We start from the raw sequence: 16,845 nt of genomic DNA, 5'->3' as shown, positions 1-16,845 counted from the left end.
TGTGATTTATTGTTGTCAGAAATTAGTCTTCATTGAGGTCCTTTGTAACCCACAAACCAGAAACTAAAGCAACCTTTCACGGCCTTTAATGGACTTTAAAAGACTAGTTTAGAGACAAGAAATGTCACACAAGTGGAAAAATTAAATCCTAAGCAATAAAATACAACAAAGTTCATTGTTCAGTAGCCACTTTAGCAAAGAAAGCTAACTCACAACTGACTCTTTTACACATCGGGTGAGTCTGAAGGAGCAAAATTTCCTAATTGTATTTAACTGAGCCATGGTGAACTGTATGATTGTGAACTCAACTTTTCAATTGTCAGCCAATGCAAATGTTAAAACGATCATATGTGGAAGCAGAAATTAAAGTATTACAGCTCATGATTAACTGCTGCAAGTCAGGCTATGTAACTTTTTTATTTTTTTATTTTTTACTGGTAAATACTAAAACGCTGTGTAGCAGTAGCACAACAAGAGAGGAGTCATAAAGTCAAGAAAACAAACAAACTGCTTTGTCTGTTATTTAGCAGTATCAATTTAAAGTTTTCTAACCTTGGCCAACGTCAGTCACCATGAGTTAGTGCTTATACTAGACCCTAACGAAGCCTGTGGCAGCAACACCCCTGGGAGTAATGAACTGAGCAAGGGTGCGTTTGTTTGTTTATGAATTCAGCTTTTCATTTCAAAGATAACGTAGATTACATAGTAATGCTTTAAAAAAAAAAAAAGAAAAAAGACAAAATTTTTAAGGCTTAAAAAAACAAAGTCAGAGCCAATAACAATCCAGTAACACTATCTGCTTGTCTAAACATGGGAGATGACCCTCTGTGCCCATGCCATGCTCTCATGTGAAACCTTTGACTGACTTTTGTGAATAAGGCCTATTGAGAGCCTGTCGGGCGTTAACTCAGTGCCCTCCCATGCTTCAGGTGAGCATGCCTGGGTCAGTTGACACCGTTATCAGCCTCCTCCTCTTCTCATCCGGTCCCCCTTGCCTCCCCCTCCTTCTGCTGTCAGGGCCGGGATCAATACAGCTGGCCCAATATCCACATATATGACCATGCCCCCCCCCCCCCCCCCCCCCCCCCCCCCCCCGCCCCCATCTCTGATAACCACACAGACTCTATCACCCCGCCTATCACACACAGAGATACAGCATGCACTCTGTTTGGCCTGAGGTGGGATTTCCTTGTGCCTTTGTGAAAACCTCAGGCCTATCCCAAACACACACAAAGATCATGTGAACACACGCTGTCACACCCTAGAACACTTGCACCACAGTCACAAATATTATTGAAGGAGAGCAGAGTTTAAGGGGTTGGATTTTCATTCACTCCCTGAAAGTTTTTTTTTTTTTTTTTTAAAGACTTCACCCCAGTACAATGGAAATGAATGGAATTTCATATGTGCTCACAGCACAATGGTGGAAGTAACTGATTATATTTACTCACGTCCTGTACTTTAGCAGAATTTTTAAAAAATCTCTCCACTAGTGTCACAACACTGAACAATTATAATTTTAATCTTAAAGAACAACAATATCTCTTTAGAAAATCAGTGAAAATTCAGAAATTTCATGGACACGTTAATCCCTGGTCACGAAAGAAACCAAAAATATCCATGTGACTAGATAACACTAGTGATAAGCGTGAGAAAATACTTTTAGTTATTTGGATGAATCTGCCCTTTAAATGAAGTGTGATCCAGGTGCAGTGTGAAGGTTGATAATTGTGAAATTGAATATCATGCAACATTTTCACACACAACCCTTCTTGCATCAGTGGTGCGAGCCTGTCAGTGTCCATATCCAATTATCTACTGTTGTGTATGTGTGCGCGTGTGGTTAATATGTAACACACCGAGTCGATACAGCTGCTCAGAGCTGCTGGCTGAGCTGACAGACTCAATCTGTGTGTGTCAAACATGTGTGATTAAGGAGTTCATAGTGCTCCGCGGCTTTTATCCGCAAGCCTCGTCTTTCTGCCCTCCTCCCTCTCGCTTGCTTTCTCTCTCTCCCTCTCTGTTTACTTTTTTGTTCCTTCAATCAGTAACTTCCATGAGTCAGTGCCACACATGACACTGCGGTGTATCTGTGAGAACACACACAAAGGACCTACTGTAGATGAATAGGCAGGATTTGAATAACATGCAGAATATATATTCTGAAAAAATGATCAGAAGAGGTCAGATACATGAGGATTTTATTTTTCATCTTTCATGGTTAAGATGTTAAATAACTTTCTCATAGGACAAAGTGGAAGAAATACACATCCACTATGTTCAGTTAACATAGTCAGTGTGTTGGATCAGTGCTAAAAGCTGTGGGAATATACAAAAATGCATAGATACAATTTCCCTTATCTAAATACTCAGAGCGAAATCCAGACCTCGCCGATCAATACCAAGGGCTTTGGCTGCCAACCAGCTCATTGATTGATTGCATTTTATTTTTCCATCTGTTTTTCCTGGTTTTATCTCTTCAGGTTGTTGGATACTTATTACTCTGCCCTGATAAGACCCGTGTCTGAATTCCCTGACCTCAGGCCTACAGGGTTATAAGGGTGAAGACAGACAATGTCCACAGCCTGAGCTCTGAACCAGTGTCCATGCTGGGATTTTTTATACCTGATTCCATCCTCAGCTTTACTCTTTCAAGAAAATTCAAGTGATTCACTCACAGAAATGAAATCTAATCCTCAGACTGATTCACTGTTGGCTTCCTCTCTCCTGATTTCTCTCTCTCTCTCTCTCACACACACACACACACACACACACACACACACACACATTCACACTTCATCCTGTCAGCTGCTGGCCCTATCTCTGTAAACTGGTCCTAATTCGTGTAAATATTGGGTAAAGTACTGAGGTGGGATGAGATAACCTATTTGTCACATAACCAGCCAGCCATTCAGCCTCCACTGATTAAACAGCACACATCAAGTGCTCCACACATACACACACACACAACACACATAATGCTGCAACACCATGGCACGCAGTTCACACACACACAGAGGTTTGACTATAATGGCTATATATTTTTATTTTTCACACAAAGGACAATGCAAAAATCAAAAGACGGATTTTAAAAAAAACAGTAATTCTATATATGCCACCTGTTGAATGCCAAACATATATCAATACTTTGACTAGTTATAAGTGAATATAATCAGAATAAATTACCATTCTCAATGTTCAAAACCTTAGACTGGTAATACTGAAAATGATTTTACAGATAAAATCTTGTCAAAATTGTAGATTTACCTTAACAAATGTTTCTATCAGTACTTACAAACTGTTTTTATTTTCTTTATTACCCCTGGAAAGCAAATTTTGCTCCTCATTTAGAAAGTACAATGCAGTTAAAATTATTAGTATTACTGTATTATCATCATTGTAAGATGTGAAGTTTTTAAACCATTATCAAATAGCTACTCAACCACTGACGTCAATGCAGTGCAAGTCTTTATATCTACATCCCTTCCTTAGAGACATAATGAAATAGCAACAGAACTTCTCTACCTCAGTAAGTAAATGTTCTTGTGAGAAAATGTCCTTATCTGCAGGTGAGAAGGGGAAGTCAAGATCATAGTGGTTAAGTTAGGCAGTGTTTAAGGGAACTGCTGAATCATGGTCCGTCTTAAAGCTTAGCACCCAAACACATAACTAAAATTTTGACTACATAGGTAACACTATCTGTGGTTACAATAGAATTGGTCAGAAAGAATAAAAAAATTATGACAATTAAATGAAGTACAATAATACATATGAACCCCATATATTAAATTAACTGCTATATTTTATGGTCTTCCAGTAGATTAGAAAAAAAAGAAAAACCTGATGCTTGTTCTACAAAGCTCAGCACATATGCTGGTGCATACTGCCACCTACTGCACCAACAGAGTAGGAACTCTAACCGTAGAGGCATCCACTGCAAGAATGGGACGAGCTGCACAGCACCACTTTGTAGGAACTCTCCTATGGACAGGACAGTGACTTTCAAGGAAGAGGTTTCCCTATATGCTGATTGTCTTTTTGAATTGGACTAACAAAAACGTAACTGGACTGGGTTCCTCCCAAAGACCCTGCACAGCCTCATGTGTTTCCAATTTTTGTATCTGAGGGCTACACAAACTGTAGATGGGCAAAGCAATTCTGGCATTTACACATAATGAAACTCTGTACCAAACTTCAATGATAAGCAAGTAAGTTAACCTACTTTAACAGAAACAACTGGAGGGATCATGTTAAATAATCCCACAGAGGCATTTATACTCTCAAGAAAGCTTGAGACCTAATGTATGTACTCTGGTGTTCTTTCATATTCTCGCTCATTTTAGTGCAGTGGTTCTGTGTCTCAAAAGTCTTGACTGAGTTTGTCCTTGTCAAATCAGTCTAAGGACAACACCCACACATGGTCTAATCAGTAAAATTAAGTGGGAACACTTGGGTACATGATGGATGTGTAGAGGCCTTTCATTGCTGCCAACCAGGGACCAATCAGCCCAGGTGACAAACAAACATCACACCAGACATTTGACTTGTTACAGAGGATAAAATAAAGGCGATATTAATACCATTAACGATGTCTCTGTTCTGTTCAAGTGGCCCAATAAGCCATGACAGTGATACAGCATGCACAATACCAGGACCCTAAACCTTAAGCAGTTACATGCAATTCAGCTCTAATTTGTACACTTATTTTGTCTACTGTACATAAACTATCCTCTGAGAAAATGGTTTAATTTACAATTAGCAAACTGGCCAACTTTAACAGGTGCAACAGGAGTAAGTATTGTGTACACCCTCTTTCCAGGTCTAAGAAATCCTGCACACACACAAAACACTTGTGTAGGACATTTGATTGCTGGTATTCAGTGAGACTGTTGACACAGATCACTGACAGTGCAAATGGGATAAACCTCAGCTGATCTGTCAGGTGTGGTGTACAGGTGGGATGCTTGTGACATGTGTGACAGTCGCTCTCAGATCGCCGGTGAAATGAAAAGTGCTTTTGATTTCATTTTAAGCAATCAAAAGAGGCGAATCATCACTGAGTGACAGCACATTATGACACTTCGACATGGATCCACGTGTGTGAAAAGACGACAACATGACAAGTGGTGTGTGTGTGTACAAATATTTTTATTCTGGTGAGCACTTTATGCCATGAACTCGTAGGGGATGGGCTCCAGCAGCTGTGGCTCGTTCTTCTTGGTGCTGACGAAGTGAGCATCACGGGGAGGAGCCGGCTGTCGAGATGAGAAAGTGGGAAAATCAGATGAAACATGAAAAATGTGCAGACAAATCCTGCTGGAAATACAATTACAACTTTGTTTCCTGTGATAGCTTAAAAAATCCCAGCCTATTAGAACCAATTCATTTACAGCATATACTAAATTATAATTTATTTTCCCATTTAAAAATTCTGGACGTCAAATGTAATGATTAAAAGTTTGGAGCGTTTTAAATGTTTTCACCAACACATTCCACTTTTAGTCTGAAAATCACTTAAAGTAAACAAATCATTTTCAGTTGGTTTGTACCTGGCGTTTCAGTTCCACCCAGCTGCCTTTCTGCTTGGCCTCCAGCTTCTTGCTCTCGTTCTCTTTGACGCGCTGCAGGAAACTGTCTCTGCTCTTTGAGTGCTTCACGTGCTCAATGCGCACATTGATCCTCTTGGCCAGGATCTTGCCCCTTTGAGAGCCCAAAGGATAAACATGTTCATATCCAACACATAAATCAAAAACATTTATGCAACTTGCCAGGCAGCTTTTGCTCAAAATTTAAAAAGCAATGCTGCTTCAATATCTCAACTCCTCTGCTGTCTCCTCAATACAACCCCAGGGCAAACAGGAGTTAGCCTGGGGTGCTTAAGGATGAAATGCTTTTCCCCACATGAATGACCACTGAGGACATAACGAATCCTGGTGGCAAAGTGAAGATGGGGTCACAGCCCTGCTATTATATAAAGCATATGAGCAAACGCACACAACAAAGATGAACGCCAAAAGGATTCCCAATGTGCACTCCACCTGACAAACATCGGTCAGTGCAGACACTTCTTTCTAATCAATCTTAAACTAGCCGAAACTCAGGTAAACACCTGTCAATTTCATGTGATGGAACATGTACATACTTTTGTGGGTTTCACAACCGACAAACTTGTTGAAGGATCAACAAGTAGACGCTTTTAGTTTGTAGGAGTTTTAAGTTGTTTGGTGTGTGCCAGCTCAAAGATACATAAGCATACACATTTAAACATAAAGCCACAAAGACATTATTTTAAATGAATGCCTCTTCCTACTTACTTGACCTGCTTGTTGACAATAATGCCAACAGCATGTTGGGTTACGTTGTAGACACGGCCTGTCTTGCCATGGTAGCACTTGTGAGGCATACCTTTCTGAATGGTACCTGTGCCCTAGAAAGAAATTGCATGTAACAATATATTATATGACAAAAACTAAGTTAACCCAAGAATTTAAACATTGCCAGGTCACCTTTTAACTTTTCACTGTGCCAGCTGACAAAATTTTGGAAGATGACTTAATGAACATCATAAAAGCATAAGATTAACATTCTTGTATGAAATTATTGTTGTTTTTTGTGAGTGGACAATAATTTCAACAGTTTAACTTCCTGATCACACAAACAAGGATATTTGTCAACACATATGCTAAGTCTTACCTTGATGTCAACAATGTCACCTTTCTTGTAGATGCGCATGTATGTGGACAGGGGGATTGGGCCTGTAAAGTAAATACAGCCATTTAAATCAAGTTATTTTTCAAAGCTTTGACAGTGATTTGAGGCTGGATGAAACCAACTTTCCTCCACAGCATTAACAATATTTGAAATGCACTTTAAGTGTGACCTGATGTTTAAAAGGTGCACTTTAAATTTGTACTCACCATGCTTGCGGAATGGCCTGCTGAACATGTACCTGGTCCCCCTCCTCTTGCCTCTGGTGTTCGTCATGATGCCTGATTACTAAGAGGAGAAAAAAAACCCCCAAACACTCAAGTTAGACTTGATAGAGCCTGAGAGTTTTTTTTTTTTCTTCCTTAGTAAATATATTTCACATCAGTTTTAATGACGGAAATGGTACGTCAATAACAGAATATTGATTATTATTTAATATTGACTTTATTTTCATCTCACTGTGACACATGATAATAGGAATTGGCTAAATACAGTGCGGTTTTCAGTATCACAAAACTTACAATAAGATTCATTATAATGAGACAAAGACACGCTATAGTTGCAATGGCAGCCCATATACGTCAATAACCTGTCCAGACACTGCAAGCTAGAAATGAGCTAGTCCTGTCTAAAACATCTGATCCAAGTGAATGACAACAAAAAAGGCGACATATATTATTCTCACTTTATATATGTATATAGATAAGGACAAACTATAATGGTTTCTGATGAATGTGAGTTAACGGAATATAAATTGGGAGCTCATTACACCGACTGTTCTGAGGAATATGCTCAACTGCGGGATTTCAAGAACATAGGTAACACTGCGTTAGGCAGAACCGATAAAAAACCACTGAATATCCACGCCAAATGCCGCGTTGATCTGCATTTTAGCAGGGACAACGGGATGTCACAAAAAAATAGTATTTCTACTAATCATGTCTCTGCCTGCGAAGCCCACATGGGGAGCCACGCTACTGCTCCTACTCACATTACACGGACAATGTCCATCTGTGGAACGCCTTTTAACACTATATTAACCAAATGGCGTGTAAAGGTAGAGCTGCGATGCATATATACATGTAATTGTGCTGGGATGCCAAGTAAATAGATTTAAAAATATGATTTAACACGGAGAGGATCTTACCCCCGGTCTCTACAAGATGGCGGGTACGGCGGAAAGGGAGATCCCAGGCCCCAAAACTCCGCCTTGTAAAACACAGTTCAGGCAGTCCGCGATATTGCCTGAACTAAATTACTGTGAGACTAAAGAAGTGAGGGGACAACAGACTTTGGCACATTTTTGGAACTATAGATTAACTGCTCCTAAATCGGGTATAGTCAATACCATCTATGTGGCGTGTTTGACACCATTTTACACCTGGAACAATTGATATTTTAGGCGATGGTGCAAATACATAACACGGCTATTGTAGTGATGAAGATACGCATGCGCAAAACTTGGACAAGCTGGCTAGCCTGAGATTTCTGTAACTACATGAACACCTTATTAAAGGTTTCGCCATTAATTTGGCTTTTAGAGATTATCCTTTTTTCATAAGGCTGAAGGTGTCTGGATTGTGACACTCAATCGTAGTAAAAACGAAGCAATCCGATTTGTCGAGCGTGATTAAGCGAAGACGGAAGTAGCACGCAGTGAACGCTCTCGTTTTCTTGAGCTTATTGGACCTTCCGTCGCGAGCCCAGCAGAATCGCCTGCCTGCCTGCGCCTGCCCTCACGAGGGGAGTCAGCCCAGTCGTGTCAGCGCGCGGCGGTGTGGTGGAAGATGGCGCTAGCCGAATGGAAATCCTAATGACAGTCTCCAAATTTGCCTCTTTTTGTACCATGGTGAGTGCACGGCGGTCTCTTACTGACATCAGACAAAGTATAGGGTGATACGGAAATCGCGGCTGCACTGTTATTGGCTTTGTAAAGCGTGGATGTTTAAATAAAAGCAGTTAAACGGGTCTCTGTGCTAGCCAAGCAGTTTTCCGACCATGGCAAAGCAAGCAGCCACCCACTGCCTTCTCCGCTCTGCTCTTTTTGCTAACGGCAGTACACGTACATTCCTGTGTTGACTGTTTTTGACACACATCTTGCCGATTTTTTAGATTATTATTTATCGCAGCTTCTTTAAGCACAATGACAGTGCACCTGCTCCTGCTAGGATTCACTGCTAACTAGCTAATGTGAAGGTAACTAAAGCTAAACCAGCGTCACAGCTTTGCCAACAACTGGAGCACAGCTGGATAATGGGTGACTTCCGACTGAGAGACGACTAATCTGCAGTATGTGTAGGGAAACCGTGAAAAGGGGCTAAGTTGGCGTGTTGGCCTTTGACAAACTACCAGACATTATTAACGCAGGCAATGACGACATGGTTTAACATTAGCTACGCAGTTGTGGACCCGTTCCAAGTCCATGTCCACTCTGCACAGTTTGTTGCTGTCTGCACATCGTGCTATAGCCTATTAAGCCTTACAGAATCTTACGAGAGGTATGTGCATTTCCCTAAACAGCAACCCAGCCCAGTGCTTACTTCAAAAACATCGGAGCTTGAACATGTTCTGTTTTGACTCATGCGATTTTGCCATCTCAGCCGAGTTTTGCGTTTAAAAGCTTTTTGTGATGAGAGTCAGCCCTGGCCAGGGTCAACCCAACTTTACTGTCAGTTATAAGCGATGCAAGCTTTTAACTCTAATGGCATAAAAAGGCAGAGTGAAGGTAGTATGGGGGAAGTGCCTAGTCTTGGAGATTTTAAGCACCCATTAGTTTTTTTCTGTTTTTTCGTTTTATCCCAGCAACAAATGACCTTGAAAATGCCAAGCAGCTGCCTTCTTATTTGGCAGTTGCTTACGGATTTAGAGGTAGTATTTATGAGTTTCTGTCATTGCTCTGTTTGGAATAATAGCTGAAATTACAGTGTCTCTTGTTTAAATAAAGTAACAGATTTTCTTGGCTCTGTGCATATACAGGGCGCCAATGCCTCTGCTCTGGAGAAAGAGATTGGATCTGAGCAGTTTCCGGTCAATGAGCACTACTTTGGTCTGGTCAATGTAAGTGGACACTGTATACACTGTGTGGATTCGGTATTTTGTATACATTGCCACCCAACTCTCACCCACACTGATTTTACTGTATGTTGTATTTGATTATAGTTTGGAAACACCTGCTACTGCAACTCGGTGCTGCAGGCTCTGTACTTCTGCCGGCCATTCCGGGAAAAGATTTTGGCGTACCGCAGTCAGCCTCGGCGGAAGGAGAACCTGCTCACCTGCCTGGCTGACCTTTTCCACAGTATTGCCAACCAGAAGAGGAAAGTGGGCGTCATACCACCCAAGAAGTTCATCACACGACTACGCAAGGAGAATGGTGAGATGAAAAATGATTAACTGAGAAAGATGGGTGTTTTAGCACAGTCATGACTTAAACAGATGATTCAAAAACTCTTATCCTCTTGGCCTACTGACTCCCACTGAGTTGGCAAAGGACATGATACTCAGAATATCCTGAAGTGCTTGCTGAACACGTAGAACGGCTGAATTCCAACTCTAAAGTCTCTCTCTCTATATATATTTTCTCCCTCAGAGCTGTTTGACAACTACATGCAGCAGGATGCCCACGAGTTCTTGAACTACCTGCTGAACACCATTGCTGATCTGCTACAAGAAGAGAGGAAGCAGGACAAGACCAATGGCCGCCTTGCCAACGGCACGTTGGACTCCCAGAACAACAACAGCAATGCCACGCCCGCTCCCACCTGGGTCCATGAGATCTTCCAAGGCACTCTGACCAACGAGACACGGTGCCTCACCTGTGAAACGGTAAGACGTCTCACTGCGTTTTCTTCTGAGGGGGAAATTTGACATGTGGTCTACCGTGTTGTTTAAACAAGTTTTTATTTAAGTCAGATAACGTCATATGGGCGCAGCTCGTAGTTTGATATTAAGACATTTAATTAGTATGACTGACTGATCAAGACGATGTATTTGTCTAGTATTCGGGTTTAGTTGCTGTTAATCTATTCTGATGTCCTCTTCCTCTTTTCAGATAAGCAGCAAAGATGAGGACTTTCTGGACCTTTCTGTGGATGTAGAACAGAATACCTCCATCACACACTGCCTCAGGTAAAACAACCTCATGCAGAAGCAGAGTTAGTATTTTCAACACAACACAACGTTAAACATTTTGATAATTTACGAAAAATGGTTTCGAGCAAAAATGTAAAACATTTGAACTTTCCATGTTTTTTTGAAAATGCTGGTTTGAGCCTGCGGCCTTCATCGGTGCAGGACTTTAACAGATCTGTTTGAGTCAAAAGCTTTAAACAACTTTTTTTGTGCAATTAGTAAAGATGAAAATTACACTCTGTGCCGTGTCCTTCACCACCCCGCATTCATTGGCAGATGTGGACTAAAGACTGACCAACTTTCCTCTTTATTCCTCCTCTCAGAGGTTTCAGTAACACAGAGACACTGTGCAGTGAGTACAAATACTACTGTGAAGAATGTAGAAGCAAGCAGGAGGCACACAAGAGGTCAGTTCCCACGTTCATTCTTTATATATGAATTTCAGGATTTTTTTCAGTGCATTCCTGTATGTGGTTGAGCGTTTAAATCCTGTATGTGTCACTGGGATATCTGCGATTTAGGATGCGTGTAAAGAAGCTGCCGATGATCTTGGCTCTGCACCTGAAGCGCTTTAAGTACATGGAGCAGCTGCAGCGCTACACCAAGCTGTCCTATCGCGTCGTCTTCCCCCTGGAGCTCCGCCTCTTCAACACCTCCGGGGACGCCACCAATCCCGAGAGGCTCTACGACCTGGTCGCTGTGGTGGTGCATTGTGGGAGGTGCGTAGGTGAACGCACAGCCAGAACACAACACCTTATAACCGTCTCTACAGCAACCGGAGACGTGTCCCAAGAAATTGTTGTTCTAATAATAAAACGCATATGAACCCACTGGCCCAAGAATAAAGGTACATTAGAATCTAAATCACACCTCACAGGAGAAAACACATACCCTCATCTATCATTGTTCAGTCGTGCCGTGCTTTTCCTCAGCGCCAGTTTTGACCCAGAGCGAGTGGGAGTTAGACTGTCTGTGTTTATGCAGGGTGTTTCCCTGCCTTTCGCACAGTGCATGCTGGAACAGACTCCAGGCTGATAGGAATAACAGACTGAGGAAAATGAATTTAAAGGTCAGACTTATCTGGAGCTGAGTTCGTTAAGACTCTTACACATGTAAATTATCCATCTGAGTGTCTGAGTCTTCTCTTCTGCCTTTAAGCTGAACTCCCATTTCAGCTCCTCTTTGCCAGGGTTATTTTCAGAGCAGGGAGATGTATCATGGAATTGATTGCCATGGTATGAGGCTATATTGGAGTTAGGTGGAGCAAGGCAGGAATTACATAAACCCACCAAACTTCACAAACAAAAATAAAAAAAAAAGACGGTAAATGTGCAACTTCTCCCCCTCAAACAGGTGCACTGAAACTAAGAAGTGTTAACATGAAAATCCTTCCCATCTCAACCATCCACGGCCTTTAAAGGCAGGACAACAAGATTGTCTAGGCCAAACTTTATTTTGTAGAGCTAATACAGTGTTTGGTTTCTTTTCAGTGGTCCAAACCGGGGTCACTACATTGCCATTGTGAAAAGTCACGACTTCTGGTTGCTGTTTGATGATGATATTGTAGAGGTGAGTGAGTTTATTTTTTCTACTTTGATTTAGTCTTGATAGTTGCAGGACTATTTTTCTAACCCTGCTGTATGTCACCTGTTTTTTTGTAGAAAATTGATGCGCAGGCCATAGAAGAATTCTACGGTCTCACTTCTGAAATCTCCAAGAACTCTGAGTCGGGCTACATCCTCTTTTACCAGTCCAGAGACTAAACGTGGATTTTGAGTGTTTTGCCACAGAAACCAGGAGAAACGCTCAGTTCCCTCCGTGTGGGGCGCAGCAGACCATAAACACACCACAGCAGCCTGCACGGTGTCACACCTGCTCGCACAGCTGTAATTCATACCTGTGCTTTCACACACTCGGCGCTGCAGCTCAGCCATGGAAGTTCCGCCTATGTACCAGCTGTCCCTCCTGGCCTCCGTGTCTTTCCTGTCCCAATCATCCCCTTCACTCTGGCTGGACACTGCTGCTGATGCTGCTGCTGCTGCTGCTGCAGGGACAATGAGACAATAATGAATGAAAACTGTGTCAAGACTGTTTTTAAAAAAGACATTGAATGAGGGGTTGTACAGATGTCGGTTGGTCGTATGAGTGGCGTATTAGTTTTTGCCTTGGGTGTGGGGTTGAATGGGTATTTAATAATTCATATGATCTAATATTGGCCTGGTGTCTTCATCTCCCCCCCACACTCACATTCTGCACTGGGATTTACTGTGAGTGGATCATGTTTTTGATCATGGATGGGAAAGAGGATGTGTGTGTGTGTAGGGGGGGGTGGGCGTCCCACCTATGGGGCACACCAGGTTGTGTATTTCTACAGTGTACAGAATGGTATTTGTATAAATATCACAAGATAATATTATCATTGGAAAATGTTAGACCTTGAGAAGATGTATTAACACTATGGTGCACTTTTGATACCGTTTTGTAGGTGTTGGCAAGTTTAATGTGAGGGTTTGCTTGAAAAGGCCTGTTGTGAAGCGATCATTTTCTGTTTTAAAGAAAAAGAAATAAAGCCGGTAAGATTGAGGCGGGGTGTGATCTCGTGTCTGTGTCCCACAGGTGCGCACTGATGACTCATACGAGCTCAACGTCGCCCCTCAGCGGTGTTATCCGGTAGCTCTGCTTTCCCCCCACTGCAACAGGAGCTATTTTTAAAAAACCCTTTCAGACTCAAAGGGCAGGTGCTTTGGAATAACACCCACGCACACAGTCGACTTAACGCTCGGTCAGCTCAGTGCGATCAAGATAACATGCGCATCAACAACCCGCCCCGCTGGCTGCTCATCAGCTGAGGTGTCTTGAAGACAGCGCCGCAAGGATGGAGAGATGAGGCAGAGAAGATGGAGGACAGAGAAGGAGGGAGGGAGGGAGGGGAGGAGGTTTGGGTGACACACATCAGGCCGTTAATAGCACAGACAGGACCAGAATAGCAGGGCGTCGCGGGAGGAGAGCGAGTCCCCGCATCCAGCATCTTCATATCTGAAACTCGAGTCAGGCAACACACACAAAAAAAAACACTGGAACTAACAAAACACTGCAGGTGAAGTGCACAGTGCAGAGAGAGCATGAACTTTACTGGCTGAAGAGCAAATGTTGCAGCATCTATCTATATGGCCGAAACAATAAAATACGGGAAAATACAGACACCTGGACACTACACACACACACATGCACACACCTGTCTTTGTCCTCCAGACAGGAGAGACCAGACATTTGGCTTTTTAATGGAGTTCAACCGGTCTCTGAGAGTCTGGCCCATTTGGGACTCCTCCTTCATCAACGACCCCCTCCTCCCCATCACACACACACACACACACACACACACACACACAAACTTCCCCCTCCTCCTCCCTCTCCTCTCTTCCGCCGCTGCTCCGCTCGCTGCTCCCTGCACAGCCGCAGTCCACGGCGATGCGCCGTTAACGGCAGAGCCGCTCCGCGCTCTTTTCTTCTTCTTCTTCTTCTTCTTCTTCTTCTTCTTCTCCTCCTTCTTCCACCATCCCCGCTTTCAGGCAGAAGAGGACCAGCATCCCACCTCCCCGGGCTGCGTCTCTGTCCGCCGGCGCTGCACCGTCCTTATCAATAACATGGAAACACAAAGCTGCCGTTTCTCCATCTAGACGGGAAGTCTCACCTCACAGAGTCACGGTAGGCGCAATGGGATTGTTGAGCATCCCTTTACATGCATGGGGGGGGAAAATGCAGGCTTTTTTTTTTTTTTTTTTTTTACCTTCAGCATCCTTTCGCTGACGTGGAGCAGCCACTGTGTTGTTCAGATGCAAGGTGCACAGGGTAAAGCAGCACCATATGGCCACCAGTGTGAGGTGCATGTATGGCGCTGGAGACAGAAAGACAGAGGCTGTATTTCCATGACGGGTGCGGTATCTTCTGCTGTGGAGAGCGGGACTTGGTCTCAGACAGCTGCGTGCATTAGAGCCGGTGCAGCCGGCAGAGGGTTATCGATATCCGCTGTTAGGAAATGTGGCCTGAAATGTGCTGCACTGCCTGCTTTTGGTTTTAATCTTTGTCTTTGTATTATCCCCGATCCATACATTAATGAATAGCTTTTCGCGAGTGGTCAAACCCATGTAGGCTGCAGGCCTCTGATCTAACAGACTTAAAAGTCACTAGGTTGAATACTGAGAGGAAAACACATCACGTTAACTGTCCGGAACAACTCAAATTTACATTTTTATTGCTGCGCAGTTTTAGTATTATTATTATTACTATTAGACTCGGGTTTTTTTTAAGTAGCTCGAGGTTTTCATTCCTAATTGTACTACAGCAGCATTAAGGTTAGTGTGTGCTCTTGCATAATGTGCGCTCACAAGCCCACAAACACACTGAGGATATAACCTTGGCTGTGCCCATTTCTGTGTTGTGGCATGAGTAACACAGGTGTCTCAAATCAACACGAATCAAGCGGCAGTGGCGTGCACGGAGGTGGGGGTTGGTGGTGGCAGGAGGACAACAACAACTGTTTTTGTCATCAGCCCATTAGAGTTTAAAACTACAAGGACAAACCAAAAAAAAAAAGAAAGAAACACGCAAAAATAATTATTTTTTTTACCTGAGAGTGTATTCATGTCACCGGTGTTGCTGACTTTGTGTATCAAAATTTAACTCAGATATCATTACAGTCTGTGTGGTTGTGTGTCTGTGTTTCGATTTCAGACGGGGGGCACAATGAGTGAAGAGCCACCGGTCACCCCCAGCTGGCTGACCCCTGACCCCACAGCATGGGCCAGTGGAGGCGGGGGACCGATGGACAACAGCACCAGCCTGGGGACGTTTCCACCTGAAGACTCCCTCCCACCCAGCCAGCTGCCCCTGCTGGTCAACCCTTGGGACATTGTGCTGTGCTCATCTGGGACTCTGATAGCCTGTGAGAATGCCCTGGTGGTGCTGGTGATCTGGCAGAACCCGGCGCTCAGAGCCCCCATGTTCCTGCTGATCGGGAGCCTGGCGCTGGCTGACCTTCTGGCCGGCCTGGGCCTGGTGCTTCACTTCACCTGTGCCTACTTGCTGCGCTCCGACTCGGCCCAGCTGCTGACCGTGGGCCTAGTGGTGGCATCCTTTTCCGCCTCCGTCTTCAGCCTGCTGGCAATCACTATCGACCGCTACCTGTCGCTGTACTACGCCCTCACGTACAACTCGGAGCGGACGGCGGCCTTCACCTACACCATGCTCGTTCTGCTGTGGGGCCTCTCCCTGTGTCTGGGCCTGCTGCCGGTCACAGGGGTCAACTGCCTGGCAGAGGAGGCTACGTGCAGTGTGGTGCGGCCGCTGACGAAGAACAACATTGCTGTGCTCTCCGTCTCCTTCCTGCTGCTCTTCGGCCTCATGCTGCAACTCTACGTCCAGATCTGCAAGATTGTGATGCGCCACGCTCATCAGATCGCCCTCCAGCACCACTTCCTGGCTGCCACACCCCACTACGTCACAACACGGAAGGGCGTGTCGACGCTGGCCATCATCCTGGGTACCTTTGCTGCCTGCTGGATGCCATTCACTGTCTACTCCCTTATTGCTGACTACACCTACCCTCCACTCTACACCTACGCCACGCTGGTGCCTGCCACCTATAACTCCGTCATCAACCCGGTCATCTATGCCTTCAGGAACCAGGAGATCCAGAAGGCGCTGTGGCTGGTGTGCTGTGGCTGTGTGCCTGCCAGCGTGGCCCAGCGTGCAAGGACCCCTAGTGACGTCTGACCAAGCAGACCCAGGTGGGAAGAGAGAGGCGTCCTGGGTCAGCTCTGCTCCTCACGGGCTCTGTCCGGTGACACAGAGAGCAGCAGCAGCAGCAGGGGAGGTCAGGGGAAGTGGCAGAGGGCTGTGGCTTCAGTTCTGGATGGAGATGTCACTGGCAGAGGCAGTTTGGTTAGTTATCCACAGTCCACCTGGATGGATAGCGTTTTTTATTTTTTTTTGTTACAATCACCATAG

At 44.1% G+C, this 16,845-nt stretch overlaps 3 protein-coding genes across 3 annotated transcripts; 2 read left to right on the top strand and 1 right to left on the bottom strand.

Annotated features, from left to right (window-relative positions):
* Positions 1-5,129: 5,129 nt before the first annotated feature.
* rpl21 (ribosomal protein L21) lies at positions 5,130-7,931 on the bottom strand. The gene is made up of 6 exons (XM_041066284.1): positions 7,856-7,931; positions 6,918-6,996; positions 6,694-6,755; positions 6,315-6,427; positions 5,550-5,700; positions 5,130-5,255 (listed from the first exon to the last, which is right to left on the bottom strand). Exons 2-6 carry the CDS (start codon positions 6,982-6,984, stop codon positions 5,166-5,168), a joined length of 483 nt encoding a protein of 160 aa, XP_040922218.1. The 5' UTR covers positions 6,985-6,996; positions 7,856-7,931; the 3' UTR covers positions 5,130-5,165.
* Positions 7,932-8,179: 248 nt separating this feature from the next.
* Positions 8,180-13,411, top strand: usp12a (ubiquitin specific peptidase 12a). The gene is made up of 9 exons (XM_041066216.1): positions 8,180-8,557; positions 9,685-9,765; positions 9,868-10,081; positions 10,298-10,533; positions 10,760-10,836; positions 11,163-11,246; positions 11,361-11,558; positions 12,330-12,408; positions 12,501-13,411. The coding sequence occupies exons 1-9, from the start codon at positions 8,510-8,512 to the stop codon at positions 12,600-12,602; spliced, it is 1,119 nt and encodes a 372-aa protein (XP_040922150.1). The 5' UTR covers positions 8,180-8,509; the 3' UTR covers positions 12,603-13,411.
* Positions 13,412-15,579: 2,168 nt separating this feature from the next.
* On the top strand, positions 15,580-16,611 carry gpr12 (G protein-coupled receptor 12). Its single transcript, XM_041066013.1, has one exon. It carries the CDS (start codon positions 15,583-15,585, stop codon positions 16,609-16,611), a length of 1,029 nt encoding a protein of 342 aa, XP_040921947.1. The 5' UTR covers positions 15,580-15,582.
* Positions 16,612-16,845: the final 234 nt, after the last annotated feature.

This window comes from Toxotes jaculatrix, chromosome 20, assembly GCF_017976425.1.
Source record: "Toxotes jaculatrix isolate fToxJac2 chromosome 20, fToxJac2.pri, whole genome shotgun sequence".
Lineage (NCBI taxonomy): Eukaryota > Metazoa > Chordata > Actinopteri > Toxotidae > Toxotes > Toxotes jaculatrix.
Note: the sequence above shows the minus strand (reverse complement) of the source record. Positions and strands in the feature narration are given on the sequence as shown.